This window comes from Calypte anna, chromosome 12 (assembly GCF_003957555.1).
Source record: "Calypte anna isolate BGI_N300 chromosome 12, bCalAnn1_v1.p, whole genome shotgun sequence".
Lineage (NCBI taxonomy): Eukaryota > Metazoa > Chordata > Aves > Apodiformes > Trochilidae > Calypte > Calypte anna.
The window spans coordinates 7,452,856-7,469,651 of NC_044258.1; the positions used below are offsets into that span (position 1 = coordinate 7,452,856).

At 36.3% G+C, this 16,796-nt stretch overlaps 1 protein-coding gene across 1 annotated transcript in view; it reads right to left on the reverse strand.

The window, feature by feature from the left end:
- The window catches only part of DCP1A (decapping mRNA 1A), a 34,274-nt gene continuing 17,478 nt past the window's right edge, over positions 1 to 16,796 (reverse strand). The window contains exons 6-10 of the mRNA XM_030458624.1: positions 13,155 to 13,274; positions 8,750 to 9,514; positions 6,220 to 6,285; positions 5,604 to 5,822; positions 1 to 4,007 (exon numbers count right to left, since the gene is read on the reverse strand). Coding sequence (XP_030314484.1) covers positions 3,927 to 4,007; positions 5,604 to 5,822; positions 6,220 to 6,285; positions 8,750 to 9,514; positions 13,155 to 13,274 — 1,251 coding nt within the window. The 3' untranslated portion in view covers positions 1 to 3,926. The remainder of the gene's footprint in view (positions 4,008 to 5,603; positions 5,823 to 6,219; positions 6,286 to 8,749; positions 9,515 to 13,154; positions 13,275 to 16,796) is intronic.

Here is a 16,796-nt window from a genome sequence, read left to right on the forward strand (position 1 = left end):
AGGTGCTGAAACATTTGTTTTGAAGTTTTATTACAAAAATAGATTTGCAAACATACAAAATTTTGGATGAAAAAATGCTCATTTTAAACATTTATGCAATAACTTAATAACAGCAAACATATATAGGTGCTATAAAATCCATACCATACCAAAAACGTTAATGATGCAGTATCTACATTTACTGACTGACAATTATTTTAATTCTCAGTTTCCAGGAATCTTTACCGAATCCCACCCTTCCCCATGGTCTTCATATTGAGAGAACATGCAAATGGGTACAACTGGTGTATCCACAGAAGTGATAAAACTCAGAAATTACTAGAAGCACATAATGTACATAAAAAACCCTAACTAGCCATATGCCAATACACTGAATAGATAAAAATAAATACAACACCGAATTAGAGATACTGCAATTTTTGCAATTTGAAGTGAAAGGAAGATATTGCATATTAACATTTTTGTAACATTGCCAGACAAAACTGAGGTGATACATATTGCACACATTCCTCCTGTTAAGATATGTTGTACAAAGCAACCCAAACACCTGGCAAGAAGGTGTGTGATTTGTGTAGAATACTTTTAAAACCAATAAGTACCAAATTAAAGTTTGTTTTCAAAACTATTCCAGAAATTAAATCAGTGACTACACATGGCATAATGGTTTTCAGAAATATATCAAAATGAAGCAATTAGAAATGCAAGCAAAAATTACATACATCCAGCAGCAAGTGTTAAGTATTATACTGAGTATTTATACACAGAATTAAGTATTTTATATGAAATCAAGACCAATAATTTTTTAAAAAAAGTATTCATTCTGCAAATCTTGTTTAATTTGGAAAGATATACTGCTTCTGAGTTAACAGCTGTTGGGCAACTTCCATATAAACTTTGCATTATTACATAACAGCAGATATATTCTATCCACAAAACTGAGAATTTAGGTTTTCCTGAAAAATTCAGCAGCTGTAGGTTTTAAAACTATCTTTCATTAGGTTTGAGTTTGGCATTTGTTTTTTTGTTTGTTTGGGTTTTGTTGCTGTTTTTAAAATTGCTTAAGGCTAGCCACCAAACACATGCTTAATTAATAAAAAGAGTTTGAGAATAGTCTAAACTAATACTTTAATTCTCAGAACTAGTAGATAAAATCCTATTAAGCCAGTAGTTTTAACAAAGAAAAAAACAAAAATTGAGCATGGTCACAATCATTTCCTGTGATGGCTCATGGTAACTTGCTACACAATAGTTGTCCATACATGTGGCTAACATGAATCAAGTACTTTGGCAAGCTGGTAATTTTAGATTTCTACAAAAAGTTAAAATAAGCACAAAAAACGTTGTTAAATAACACAGTCCACATTTAAAAAAAATAGATTCCAATTTTACACTGCAGTAGAGCTTGTGGTTTACAATGCAGTTTTCATTAAAGAGTTTCTCTGTTAAAGCCACTCCCGTGGCACCTGCCATACATGTCAGACTGTAACACTGCAGGGTGTTGGGTGACACCTTGCTTGGTTCCAGTGTCTGTTGGCTACAAGCAGAGAGGTCAGAACAAACAAGTTGAGGCGTTCATGATGAACAGGTCTGCTTGTGAAAATGTCTGCCTAGTAACTATGATTTCAACTCCATCTTCCAATTCATTTTGAAAGTTGGGGGTGAGGGGAGAGGTGGGGGAAGTAAACCAATAGTGTATTGCTCGTAGTACACTACAAAATCAAAGTAAAGTAAGGATCTGCCAACTGCTTGTGGACAGCTGGAAACAAGTTAAGGATCTTCAGAGCAGAGTCAAACTCATAACAACAGTGCTGCTCTGAGCAGTATTACTTTTGCCAGCTGTAAATGACTGAAGAACTCAAAATACAACTACTTCCTATCATCTCTATAGATCTTTGGATATGACTATTTAGCAAACAGTACCAGTATGCACTATCAGCTTCCAATATTTCTATTTTCAGAAACTTCTATTAAATCTCCCTTTGAAGAAACCAGAGGCTGCCCATAAAAAGTGAGAAGTTATGGACTTCTATCTTTGCTAAATCCAGATAAAAAGCAACTCTGTTTGGTTTAGGTTATCCATTTTTGTTCAGAGGAACTGTTCATAGATTTGTCCCTGTTAGTGAAAGTTTTTCTAAAAAATCCCCAAACCCAGATTAGTTTAGACCTTAGATCTAATTGTGTCATTGTTTATGCAGTATTTTAACCCTAGAATTTATGTAGGAAGGTCCTTATTGTCTTTTACAAGGCTGAGTTTATATTGCTGAATTCAAATGCTACTATTAAAGACAACATATTTCTTGATGAATGTGCATGACATTAGCATCTTTCCCTGAATCTTGCACATTTTTCTAACAAAATACCATATATTTTAACTGAAAACACTGAACTCGAAGGCTAAGAAGATCTGTTCAGAAGGCAGGTAGTGCTAAGCAAAATATATTTTCCACTAAAAAGCTATGAAAAAACTAAAATAGATCAAATACATAAAAATGTAAATATTTCTTGTATCTAAAACATACTGATTTGTGAACAAGTCACAATTAAAGCTCCATTACTAGTTTCCAATGAAATGAACATGCACCTTGACTAAGTCAACATCAACTAATCCTTCGGATATATATACATACACATAACTTGTAAGGAACCAAAGCATTTTTCTTCATATTTCAATAGTGCTTGAGGGAAAAAAAAAAGAAGCAGTGCATCATAACTCACTACAGATTACCTTTTTACTCAAAAAAATTTGGGACCTGAAGTCCTATTAATTACCTTTGCATGTCCTTAAGAAATAAATACAACCCATGAGTAAACCAACACAGCAGCATAAGAAGCTACAACTAGAAATTTTCTGATTTCAAATGTGAAAGTATCCAGTTAAATTCTTATACTGGTGAATTACTAAATCACATATTAGAAGATATTAGATAAACTTGAAACTATGAAGTATGCACTAACAATCTGGGGAGGGGGCAACAGAAGAAAAGCATACATTTGCTCCCCATCTGCATAGTTTTTCAACACTGCAGTTCCATTGCAACCCAGGAATGAAAGCCAACTATTACATGGTCCAATCTTAAGGTAAAGAAGAAACAAAGTATTTAAATTGTATCAAACACTGCTGAACAGGAAAATGATCTTCCAATGGTGATCTCCTAACTATAAATTTAAAACAAGAGAACTTCAACACGCAACAGCTGTTGCATAAAAAAAAACAATAACAAAGCCAAAACAAGGAGATATAATCACTGAGGATTTTGCATATTTCAAATTTTGCCTTTTTAGAGAAAACAGCCTTGCTCATCTGGGTACCTGTTTAATGTCAGCAACACAGAAGCAAATATGATTAGTGGAATATTTAAAAGATAAATTCACATCCATTAGCTGGAGACTGTCAATGTATTGACCAAATCATGTTTTAAAACATTTTGCTAATGATTTAGCTCCAAAGCCCTGGCTTCTCATTCCCCACACCTGCAAACTTACAAGGCATTTTGCTTTCCTCAGTCCCTCAAACTGGAACTAGGGTCCCATAAGTGAATCTTCTTCTGGTGTGGTGTAGTGTAGTGTACTGTACACCATTTCTGCTGGTTTAAATAGTACTGAGTCTGTAATCCTTGATCCATTAGCACAGCTAGGAATGAAAGCCAGAGCAAACATTTGTACATTCACCTTATGCTATTGAGAGCTCAAATGCAACTCGACTCCCGTCCCCAATAAAAACAAAGGTTTGCTGGTGATGATCACAGTGAAAACTTAGATCACTTCTGAGAACATTACTTTCCTAAGTATTTAAGGAATAGTCTTTCCCAACAGCTTCAAATTCAAGGCATTGAAAACTAAATATTCTTTTACAAAAATAATAGTTTTATAGACGAGGCATAACTGTTTCTAAAATCATTATATTTTTAAAGGAGATTTAGTTCCAATTATAGCTTAATGTTGTCTGCATTCTTGGTTAGGACTTGCAAGTAGACTTCATGAATAGTGCTGAGAAAACGGGAATCATTCTGCAGGGAAAAAAAAACCAAAACCACATTAGAAACGTTAGTTAAAATGTGCAAAAAAAGTTTAATGCCATTGAAGTTGTGCATAAGGATTCTTTATAAAGCCATCTTAAGAGAAGGGAAGTAGCTGCATACTTGGACAAGAGGCAATGCTTTTTGGACAACACACAGACTTGGAACCATGCAGCTGGTAAGACAGCTAGAGAGATCACTAAGCACAACAAATGCTCAAACAAACTAAACAAGGGTCACTAGGTCAGCCTTGGACACACAATGTCACTTCCCTCTAAAGTCCAAAACTTAGTTTTAGACATGGAAAAATCTATCTTGTCTACAGGCTCCCAAATAAAGTCTGCAAGAGTGTCAGAAATAGTTAGTTTAATGTGTGTGATGAGCCTGAAAAGGACTGCAGTGTGTTAAACAAGAATTCTCATGTCAAAGCATGACTGGAAGTGAATTAGTTTAATCTACAGTGTATAATTAGAGATATTTCTTGAGTCTAATTACTTCAAATGACAAGTTTACAACACTGGTATCTTATCAGCTGCCTTGAAGATGTAACATTCTTTTTACAAGATCTGCACAACAAACTTGGTTATCCTGCTTGGAGTGCTGTGCAAGTACTCCTATACTGCAGGATATGCCTGTTCTGGTCTTTATTCAGCTCTCTCTCTATATAAAGATAAGACTGGAGACAGGTATTCCAATCAGTTCTTTAAAGTCACCACAAAGATGTTCTTCAGACTACTGTGTCAGTACACAGTAGGCTGTGTCTCTATTGAGAAGAGCATTTCTTGCACTTGAATTCAGTTGCAAGACTTATGAGTAGGCCAGTTTAAGTCTTTGAAGAGAAAAAAACATGCACATCACTACACAAAAAGGTTATGCAAAAAGGAACAACATAAATAAATCAGGCAACTTAGCTAATAATGGGATTTGGCAGTGGCCCTTTTCAGCTCTAAAAACTTCATTGTCAGGAATATTTTGTTACTTTTAGACTTGTGTTTTGGGTGTAAGCTCTGCTAACATCACCATGGAGGGGACAAGAGAATCCATAGTTAACAAAGAATGGTTTGTCATCCATGGTAACTTCACCATGGCACCAAAGGTCAAAATCATCTCGATGCATGGCTACTTCAACATCACAGATTTAACTGAGCTACACTTTTTAGTCCCTAGAAATAGCAGAACTTGGCAATTTCCATTTTTAAGACACATTCTTCAATTAAAGATCAGGAACAGTTCTAGGAAACTGGGAACACAAAAGCTGTCCTTGGGAAAGCAAACAACAAAGCAAACACCCTCATTCCCACACCAAGACCTCTACTATTCCAGATTTTTCCTCAGTTGTCCACAAATTCATATGGATGTGAAAGGACACATTCAATGTACAGCTCTATCCTTCTAAGTCCTCCATTTTACAAACAAAAGGAGCAAGTTGTATGCATACAGTATGGAGTAAGATATCCCCTTCCAACAGAAAGGAATAACTTCTGCAGCATTTCAGGACAAAAGGAGTTAGAGGTATAGAATTTCTCAGAACTGGCTACTGCACTTGGAACCCCATCCCTCAGAAAATGAGCTCTGTAAAGTCAGGACCTTTATTAGATGTATCAGTGCTTCTTGAAGCTGAGACCTACTGAGAACAGTAGGAGGTATAGTCTGAATTTCTGTTGTTCCAAGTGTTAAAGGCGAAGAAGAATTGGCTTTAATCTCCACTTCAGTAGCTTTTGTAGCTGATTGCTGAAACACACTAGGTGACAAGAGGATTGAAGGTGTTACTGTAGTTGTGGCTGTAACAAACTGTGGAGGTCCAACCTGTAAAAGAACAAAAAATTAAGCACTATGCCCAAAATAAATGAATGCTATTATAAAGGGTGAGAGATAAGCATAAAAATAAATTGTAGCCACTATTGTAGCCAGATATTACATAATAGCTGCTTAATGAAGAAATATCTACCTATGAAGGTTGGTATCAATAGTAATTCTCATTTTAAAAGCTGATGAAGGTAACCAGTCCTCAATATTCTTGTATGCAGACTCCTTCCTCATTTGGTTGCTACCTTCCAGAATTTTTGAAACTAGTACACAGAATGAAAAATGAGCTTTTCATCTAGGTAATCAAAGGATCCTGTAGGTTCAATTTATACCTCCCCACCCTCATTTTTTTTTAAGAATACCAACAAACAATTAGCAGAATTATTTATTCACTTACTTGACTTCCTTTAGGCAAAGTCTTTGGCTGTGGATACACTTCTGATTCCTTGATTTGTTGTACAGTCTAAGTTAAAAAGAAAACAATCACATGTTAGCCTCTATAGCTTAGTTTCCTGAACAGGTAGTTCTCTGTTTTTCTGAAAACACGCAAGTGTGAATTGCAGCAGATTTTAGATGTAATTAAATCTATTTTGTAAAACTGATTTAATCAATGGGAATTTGGAAAGAAAGGTTGAATTTATGTTTTAAGCTTTCAGCATTACAACAAACCTGTAAAGCCATAACAAAAGACTTCTGAAGAAAGACTACTGCAGTTAAAAATCACGAACACTCTGAAACTGAAACAAAACAAATGCTACAGAGAGAAGAGTTCAGTACATTGTAATCGCCTTGGTAAATTGCCAGGAAGGTTAAATTCAGTATTTATTTCTAGGAGTTTTATCTAATAACCTCCAGAAAAACTAAATGCTGTTTTCTGCTAGAATTTCAGAAGTGGTTTATACCTTTACAAGATTTCTTTACTTAATTTCAATACTACAATATAATAAAAGTGTCATAAAATATTGGAAAACACAATAGAAAGGCATGTAGATCAGGTACTTCACTACACTCTTGTGGAATTCCTCAAAAAGCTTGTTATAACCATTTGAAATACCTCCTGGCAACACAAAACAGGAAAAACTCTACAACAGACAGTATTTAGCTTTACTTGAACTGCAATGAAAAACACTTAAGGAATGGAGAGACCTTAATGACAGAAGTTTAATTAACTATGATTTGGTGACAAACAAAAGATCAAATTACTGAAGTCCAGTTACACAAGAGTTAAGTATTTTGCTAGTTTGAGTATACTTGGACTATGGAGAATTTTGTCTAATGGGAATATTTAGACACAGTGGAAGGAAGAAGAGGATACACAACTGGCATATGAAGAGCCAATTCCCAAGGTTATCATCAAGCTGAGTAACTGCAGTCAAGGGCAGCTACAGATAAGCCCAGCCAGTTTTTGTAAATGCTCAAAGATGTTAGAATCTTCAGTCAAATCTGTACCAAGGTTTAGCAGTAAAAAAGAAAATACTACTCAGAATTTACAGCTCTTCCAAACTAGATCAAGATAGCTGCTCAGTGCTGTACTTGAACCTCCTCCTCCCTCTGCAAAACAAATCCATCTGAATGTCTCAGAAAGGTGATCACTAGTATAACAATTCTTGCATGTAGCAGTCACAGCCTTCTTGAAAGTTTTCAACAACAGCAGTAATTAGAAATAAGGAGACTAAAAAGACAGCAAAATGAAAACATACCAATTTCTTAGATGTTAAGACATGGATCTCTCTTCTGAGGACAGAAAATCAACACTTTTTCAACACAGGGTAGTCTAAACTAATGCTTGGGACAAGTTACAGGCTGAAGAACTGAGCTTTTGATTGTATCTCTGTTACAAGTAAGTTATATTCATTGCAAGGCACAGCAGCTGACAGACAAGGCTATCAAAATTCTTGTTAAAACCCAGTGGCAAGCACTGGATGACAATAAACATTAGGAAATTCATGGGGATGTAGCTATAAGTAGTTTGGTTTGAAGTGGATGTGTACCTAAGATGCAAGAAGACAAAATCAACCACTGGTTTAGTCTGCATGAATGTAAATAAAATAAAATAATAAACCAACAAAACCATTTGGATTGCCCCAGAGTGAAACCCTGCAGAAAGTTCTCCTTTTGGAGAAAAAAGAAATCAAATAACCCAAACTCAATAATGTCTTTACTACTGAGGTAGCCAATTATGCAGCAGAGCAGCACTAATTGGTCAAAAATAATTCATAACACAAAGCCACATGCATCAACCTGACAGACCACTAGTCACATTTTCTCCTAATATCTGAAAACAAATTTACTGCTTTGGTTTATATTAAGCCATAGACAATAGATTCTCCTCCAAGAAATAAAAAGCTTAAGAAGTTCTTTGTAAGCAATACTAGGATAAAACAAACTAAGGAGGCCACTTAGATACAAGCTACATTTTATGATCCATTTTACTAAATGACCAACAATATCTCAATGCAGTCCATGGATATCCCTAGCAGAAGGGGATCAAAATTGAAGGAATACAAAATAACCAAAGAAACCCAATCAGAAACAAGAAATTGTTGATTTTGTACCTTCAAAGATGGTACAGAGTAGACTTCCACAGCATTAACTCTCATACCTTGTTCAGTCTGTAACCTTCTGTCCCTTCTCAGATCACCAGTTCTTATAAGTATTTTTCTGTCACAAGTACATATGAATTCTTTAGTACTTTTTTTATCCCCTAACAGCACCAGCTTGAAAAAAATCTTCTCAACAGACAGGTCTGTCACTGATCGCAGATAATAATGACAAAGCTAACAGAATTCTACTTAAACATTAGCAATTCAACCAAATCCTAAATTGTTTTTAAAAGGTTAACATGTAATGGCACATTTTTCAAGCCAAAAATATATACAGTGTAAAAACAATCTAAAGCTTCATGGATATAAAAACCCACAGAATACCTGAAGAGGAGAGATTATCTTGCTGTTCAGGGCTGATGGCTTACTGTGAGATTCTTTAAAACTTTCTGGTGTTGCAAGCTGGCCAACTGAGGCAGAGATGTTTGGTGTTAAGGAAGTCTTAGTGAGAGACTGCTGCTGCATTTGGTCATGCTGTGGGGTCAACCTGAGTTTCTGCAGAAGATCAACACTTGTATGGGATGTATTTGAGACAGTTCCTGTATTTGTTGATGTCAAGGGTGCTATAAGCTGGCTTTGGCCAGCTATGAGATTTTGTGGAGCGTGGTTCACTTCAGATGGTGGCTGATTCACCAGTGGGGATATCTGCTTGGCAGCATGCTGCATAACTTGCATTATACTGTTGCTTTGTTTTAGGCCAGGAAGCATCTGAGCAGGGGCAGCTTCCATTGACGAGGCTGAATTAAGAACAGGACTTAAACGAACTGAATAGCTTGAAACGTTTTTTACATCAGGCTGGGAAACTGAAGCTGGAGGTATTAACACAGGTGTTAAACATTCCTGCTGAGTCAAAGGATTGGCACTGGTTTTAACGCTTGGGCTTTCCGATTTCCCTCGTGAGTGTTGTATTACTGTTGACTGGTCAAAGGGAAAAGGCAAGAGTAAACTGTGCTGCTCTCTGGCAGAGCTGTCAGTCTGCAACTTTTCCATTCTCTCTGGATTGGGATACAGGGCTGCGGGCTGTTCCTTTGGTACAGAGGTTCCAAACAGTTCCTCCAAAGTCAGATGCTTCTGTCTTGACTGAAATGGCTAGAAAAAAAGGAAAAGGAACTCTTTAGAACAGAAACATATGTTCCACTGTGCATCTCACATGGCTTGTTGCTATTTCAAGAAAACTGAAATATAAAAGACAACTAGGTAAAATGCATTTAAAATACAGTTTGGATATCAATGGGATTTTATTTTGAAATGAATTTCATTCACAAGGAACATCCTGTACACATAAGCTTTTTCTCTACCGCCTTCTATGGAAACACTGTGCACTAATAGTCAAGAAGGGAGAAGGCTGTGGATTCTGTCATTAGGTTGGCATCTGCCAGCATTGATCAGCCCTAACTAGACAGGGCACTTTGGAGTGGGGGGTGGGACTAAGAACATACACGTTGACGAAAATCCACATAGAATTCATAAAGTTGGAAATAATTAAATGGCCTAGAATGTGGGAAAGGAACAGAGAAACCTCGAGGTACATGACTGATCTACCAATGTATGCCAAGGCAGCCCTCACCTTTCTCTTTAAAAATGCAATATACGCTACAATAGGTAAAATAAATCTGCATAAACCTAAGAATATGTTTGTATTATATACAGATCTCCTTGACAAGTCTGCATATACACACATGATTACATATACCAGTGTTTTAGTCTCTCCATAAAACATGTATCTAGCCTACAGCACTCACACTGTTAAAAAAAAGCTTATTTTTAGGATATCATCTTAATATTTTGCTTGAAGCTTTTAAAAATTGTGTTTCACTAAAGAGAAAGGAAGCTGCATTAACACCACCCATAATCTCTCTTTTCTTTTATTAGGCTGCACAGGACCCAAGTTATGTAAAACAGCTGGACTAACGCACAACATTCTGTTCAGAAGACTGAATGACCTGCAGCACAATTCCAGCATACTGTGATGGTATGTCCAAACAAAGATGCTATGTTACAATGATAACTGCTGCACCATGACATTACAAGCACAGATAACAGCAGTGAAGGAATGACAGTACAGGTAGCATGCAAGTAGCTTAACAAAAAATCCTTAACATGAAGTCATATTGGCTTCTGCACAGGTTATTAATCTCTACCGCTATTGCAGTTTTTAACTAGCATGAAGTCAGGCACACTTTCATTTTGCAGCTGAGACATTCTACAGTTTATAAACCTTGCTAGTTATACTACAAATTCTTCCTAGAAAGCTGTGCTTTCTCCACTGATCTTGCTCTTCTGGAAACCTGTTCTTCAACTGTAAAGATTCTTTTAAGAGAAAAATCACTGTTTCATCTAATTTAAAACTCAGTTTTTCACTTCAGTATGACAAAATGACTAGCTTTTCTTTATTAGTACATTACAATATTCAAGCAATAACCAGAAATCTCTACCATGCTCTGATCCAAGTCAGACTGGTCTGTACAGGGATAGTCTCAGACAAGAAGTTAATTTCCAGCCTGAAGTATAAAAGGCATCTTTAGCCTGGCTGAGGTATATTTCAAGCATATCATCAGCACAATGTGTTATGAAGACCCTTATCTGTAGGGGCTGCAAAAAGGCAACATGATCACTTTACTTGACAGGAATAGAGTGCTGGACAGAGGATTTCTACAGAAATAATTTAATGTATATTGAAACATGAATTAGCAATCAGAGCTGGCATTAAAAAGTTCTGGCATGTAAATTGTTCTGGTTCAGTTTTGCCAGTCACTGGCACAAAAGCATTTCATGATACAACCAATTTTCATTTTGAACAGCCAAGATAAAAAACCTGAACTTCAGAATATGACAGAGAAGATATTTACTTTTTTTCCAAAATCCACGATATGTTTAGCAGGAAATCAAGTTAGCCAATCAACACACAGGTGGGACATTTTGAAGGGGCTTTAGGAATCTCACTGCACATATCATATGTACATTTGTTTAATTTCAGTTAGCTGGAAAGTGTATCCTTACAGTTGAAATGTAATGTCTTCTATTTATCCACATTATAAAAAGACAATTAGGAACAAATGCATATTTTTTAACTCTGTTAGCTTGCTTTACAGAATTGTTATTACCTGTGTTACCCAACTACTTTTTCCAGTATCTCTGCAGCTATTATTTTAAATAGCTCAACTGAATTAAAAATATGCCATTTTACCTGTTCTATAAATCAGCTGTTTCCCTTTAATTACTTCAGTGCAATTTGTTAGAATCTTCTCTTTCCAATTTTTCCTCTGCTATTTATTTGATTTCTGTTCTGCAACTCCATGTGCTGACAGGAGAGGCATTTAATCTGACTGTGTGCAGGGAGTGACTCAAAAGAAAATACCTTCTTTTAAACCAAAGCCTCAGGCAACCCAGCTGCCAGGTCTCAAGACCAGCCATGCAGCAAGCAGAACTGTCTGCCAGGGCTCAGCCTATTGCCTGTGCTGATACAAAAGCAGAGATGCTGCTGAGGGGGTAGAGGAGGTTGTGATGGCCAGTAAGCCCAGCCAGATCCACACCCCTCATTTTAATTCATTACCTGATACTACCTCATCCACTAAAATAGATTCCTGCTGCCCATATCCTAGCCCTAACCTATACTGCACAATACTACTACAAAGTATTTTGCTTACATGTACTATATGCAAGGTTGCACATTTTTCAAACACAGTGATTTATTGCAAATGAAACACAACAATAAACCAAGGAGGGGAGGCAGGCCTTGCAGCTTACTCCGTGTGGTATTTTCTGAGGAGAACCACTACTGACCTTTCCTGCACACTGGGTGGCACTGTAAGCAGGCCCAAGTTACTGATGTGTTACAGGGAATGCAGTTACTGTAGTTTTTTTCCTAAATTTATCTCTAAAAGGTCTTTTATGAAGCTACAGTTTCCTTGTGCAGAAATGCTTACTAGAAAATCGAGCTAAATAGTAAACTTAGGCTAACTATTCCAGTGAATTTTTTTGTTTTTATTTCTTTTTACAATATTTCCTTTTCTGCATTGGAAAGAAAATACTGTAAAGCAGTTCGTAATGCAGATAAAAAAAAGCAAACCGAAACCACTACCCCCTGCCCCCAACAGCACAAAAAACCCAAAAGCAAACCAACACAAAACCACACACTTTTTCCACAACTGAAGTACGAAGGGATCAGGCAAGCTGACAATCATCAAGAGTCACATAAGCAAAGTCTCAATGCAAGCAACAGAAATATGGGAGAAGTAAACAGGTTTTCAGTATGCAGAAGAGAATTCAGTGCTTCAGTCATGGCAGCACGTTTCATGTCTTGGCTAGCAATTCACTGTTGATTTAAGTTAGCTATAGCTTTGAAAATAGCTTTGAAGTAAGCATCTCAAGTATGAGAAAACAGGGCTTGAGTTAATGTATGAAAGAATATAGCACAATTTGCAGCTAAATGATGATTCAGTACAGTCATGTGGCAGAGGAAGTTTTTTCTGGCTTCCCAACTCTGCACATCAACCTGCACATTAGCATGTTCTGCTAATTAATTACTCCAGGATGCAAGTTAGCCCATTTAACATTACTTTAATATTCACAATGGTATGATATAGTCTCATATTTTCAAATGCTAAGCTAAAAGACAGAATTTAGGATCCTAAGAGTCTTCAGGCTGAAGAAAAAGATATTATGGTACCAACCCAAATCAAATGAAAACATAATAGCACCCTATTTATGCTTGGATGAAACAACATACCTGATCTTGCACTTGTGATGAAGTTTTCTGTTCTGAAGGATCTGTGCTCTCTGGCTTTGGAGGATTTGCATTTTGTTGCATTCCAGAACTTGATATAATACTTAAGTCATTAATCTGATTCTGAGAAGAAAAAAAAAAAAAAAGGAAAACCCCCCAAAAATTAACACAACTACTCAAGTTTTAAGTCTACATTTATTCACTGTTACAGCCCTGTCTACGTGGCACTTTGACAGATATCAGATAACACAGAATACTGATCTTTGTAAAATACTGTGGAATTCACAAACTTTAGGAAATAAAAATCATAAAGACATCCACCATCTGCTATGTATCCATATAGCTTTTATTCTTTATTATTGTTTGAAAAAAGACAACTAGCTTCATACTTTTTTCACTGAGAAATAAAAAAGGCAAGCTTTTCACATTCTTTATATGAGTTAGCTGCTCATGAGAAAGTTTGCTACACTTCATTAAATTAAGAACCCAAACTAGAAACAACTTAGAAAATAAAATCCTGGCAGAAATCATTCTAAGTAGCTGGCAAAAGAGCTTATCACCTATTTGTTTCCATCAGATTTAATTAACTGTGTACATGAATTTTCAGAAGGTGTTAACTTGGTTTTCCATGAACAAAACACAGACAAGAGAGTTGCATTAAAACAGGCAGTATGTTTATATATATTTATTAAAGATGAAATTCAACTTAATCTGTAAACAAAACCAGAAAGTGAATTATAGGTCAAATCATCAGCAAAAAATACCTAAAAGGTAGAACAGTCTGCCTTTCAACAGGTAAACTACACCTCAGAAATAACTCTTTAACATAACTCAATAACATAATGCATTACTACGACTGAGCTGAACCTTAACACAACACAGCTCTGGTCACTTAGCCACAGCAGCAAAATATGGGTTAAACTTTTTAGCACCAAGTTAAAAAACAAGCTGAGCTTTATAACTCATTTCCAATTTCTAAATGAAAGCAATAAACACAAAACCAGGATTGCATATTGTGGTTTAGGGACAGAGGCTGGAAGCAACTTCTATCTATGGCTTTTAGCCACTAACTTGAAGGTTAAAACTTTGTGCCCAAAATGCTGGATGTCTTGTGGCTTCACAATCAGACAAAGCTTAGCTTCCTTTTCACTAGAGGGTGTTTTTCCATGCTCTTACTGAAGCACACACACAAAACACCACGCTATAAAAAGCATCCATTCACTTCTTTTACAGAAAATCTCAGAATTCATTCATTTCCACATATGGACTTCATGCAGTGAGCACTTGAAGGATTAAGCTGATTTGGAATCCTAGATTAAATCACTCGGACCTTCATAAATCTCTTTTTCACTCTCTCTGCCCCCTTCGCATGCTGACACTCTGCCAGTCTTACGTGGGCTGCACACAAGGATTACTGTATGATCCATCTGGAATGTACCAGGCAGATAAGTACTTTCTGCTCCTAAATACAAATTCATGCATAATTACTGAGTGCCATCAAATAATTTAAAAAGGAAAAAAAAAAAGGAAGACTGGAAAGGTCTCCCAAGAAGCCACCTTCAAAAGAAGTTCGTTACCTAATCATGTTAATATTGCATATCTTGGCCACAAGGAATTCCAAAATTAATGTGCCAAAGGTTTATTGCTAAAGTTGAGGTGGTCAATAGAACATTCTCCAAAGAAGTTTACTTGAAATTTGACCACCATTGCTCAAATCTGTTTATCTGGTAACTTCTACATAACTACCATCACAGTGGTCTACAGGATTACATTCAACAGATTCCACTTAGTATTCACATATGTCCACACACAAAAAAGCAATTAAATAATTATTATAGTTTCACTAGTGTCGTAAAAGCATCAAGGTTAAAACACACACAACAACACAAGATCAAGACACAAAACATTCCCTGCTATATAGCACCTGTACTGTTACTCCATGCCCAATGCATTTCCTATTCTATTACAGACACCACAGACATAATCCATACACCACAAAACCTTGCCAGTTTGTCAGTATTTTACTTGCCTAAAGAGCTTCACCCATGATGCTTAGGAACTTAGTTTCTAGCAAACCCTTTTCGTTATTCTCAGTGAAAAGATACGCAAATTAGGAGAGGAGAAGCTGGAATATCCTTTATGAGTAATTTTTAAGAGCCATCTGTTGGAAATGTGTATTATCCAGTACTGCAAGGACAAAGGGAGAAAGGCTTCATCACACCCTAGAAGGGTGGCACTACCAAAACAGCGATTTCTTGTGGTGCATTTTCTTTCTTTTGTTTTGGGCCCTTTTTTCCCCTTCCCAAAAGGCCTTCAGTTTCTTCAAATCCATGTCAATTGATACTACATTGAAATAGGAGTCATTCAGGTTTGATGCTTCCCCTTCAGTGATCTCATAAAAGCTGCTCCTTTCACCAAGCTGACCTTCATACAAAGACACCTTCTACCAAGCATCACTGATGCTCATAGAATCAGAAACAATTTTTTTAAAAAAATCTGCATTTAAAGCATTGAAAACACACATTGCTGATTTTTAGAAACTGGTATCTATCCTGGGTCAAATATAGTGCATAGTTTGTCACATTCAGCTATCCTCAGTCTACATCAGAGTGCCATGTTAATTTGGCTCGTAAAAAAAATCTTAACCTATGTTTTCATTCTTTTCTCCTCATCCCACAATGTGCAGCAAAGATCTAGAAAGATTACCTAGAAAGATTCCACCAAAATCTAGTCTTGAGAAAGACTCAAATCCCAAGTACTCAAAGAAATTCTGCAGCACAAGCAGCTTCTGGAAGAAATCAAGCATTGGACTAACGTGCTAACCCTTCTTCCACCAGTACAGCCACAAAAACCATACCACAGCTTTGTCATGTTACAAGGGCATTACTTTGCTATTATTACCCATGCTTGTATTACTACACTCGGAGACAGGCCTGATCAGAATCTTTGTTTCCTTTTTGGCACCTCCAACACATTACCCTTATATTCATCCTGTGTGTATGAATTTGGTCCTCAGGACTATGTAATTACTTCCTAAGACAACCAATATTCTCCCTCAATATATAAACTTGTGAATTTAACACTGATTAAAGATACTAGACTCACCCATCTGAAATGAATTAATTTATTAAAAGAATAGACAGGACTGAAGCAGTGAACTGGGGAACAGAAGGACAGGGGAACAGTATTGTTATACTTGGTCTACAGCTATTAAATATGTGCTTCATGGAGTCTACAAATGTACTGAATGACTAAATCTCTAATCCCACAAGACTTCTTTTGAGACTAAGAGACAGATGCTGCTGGGTACAATTTTTATTTCCTATTCCCAGAGACAGAGTTTTCTCACAGCAGTAGAAGTGGTTGTAGAATGTGCCTATCAAGCTACATTTCAATTTGGAATATGTGATCAGTTACTCAACCTATCTTGCTGGAAATCAACAACTGTTTGATACTACTGTGTGCTTGAGGGAGGGAACAAGATATCACCCTGAAAACAAGGCTATTGAAACAATGGCAGAGAATGCCTGCTCTTTAAGAAAAACACAGCTGATGTGTTGAAAACTGCTTTCCAGATACGCTTTTTAATAAATGTAAAATAATGAAAAAGTAGGCAAAGATTTGCCCACTAAGGTAATAATTACA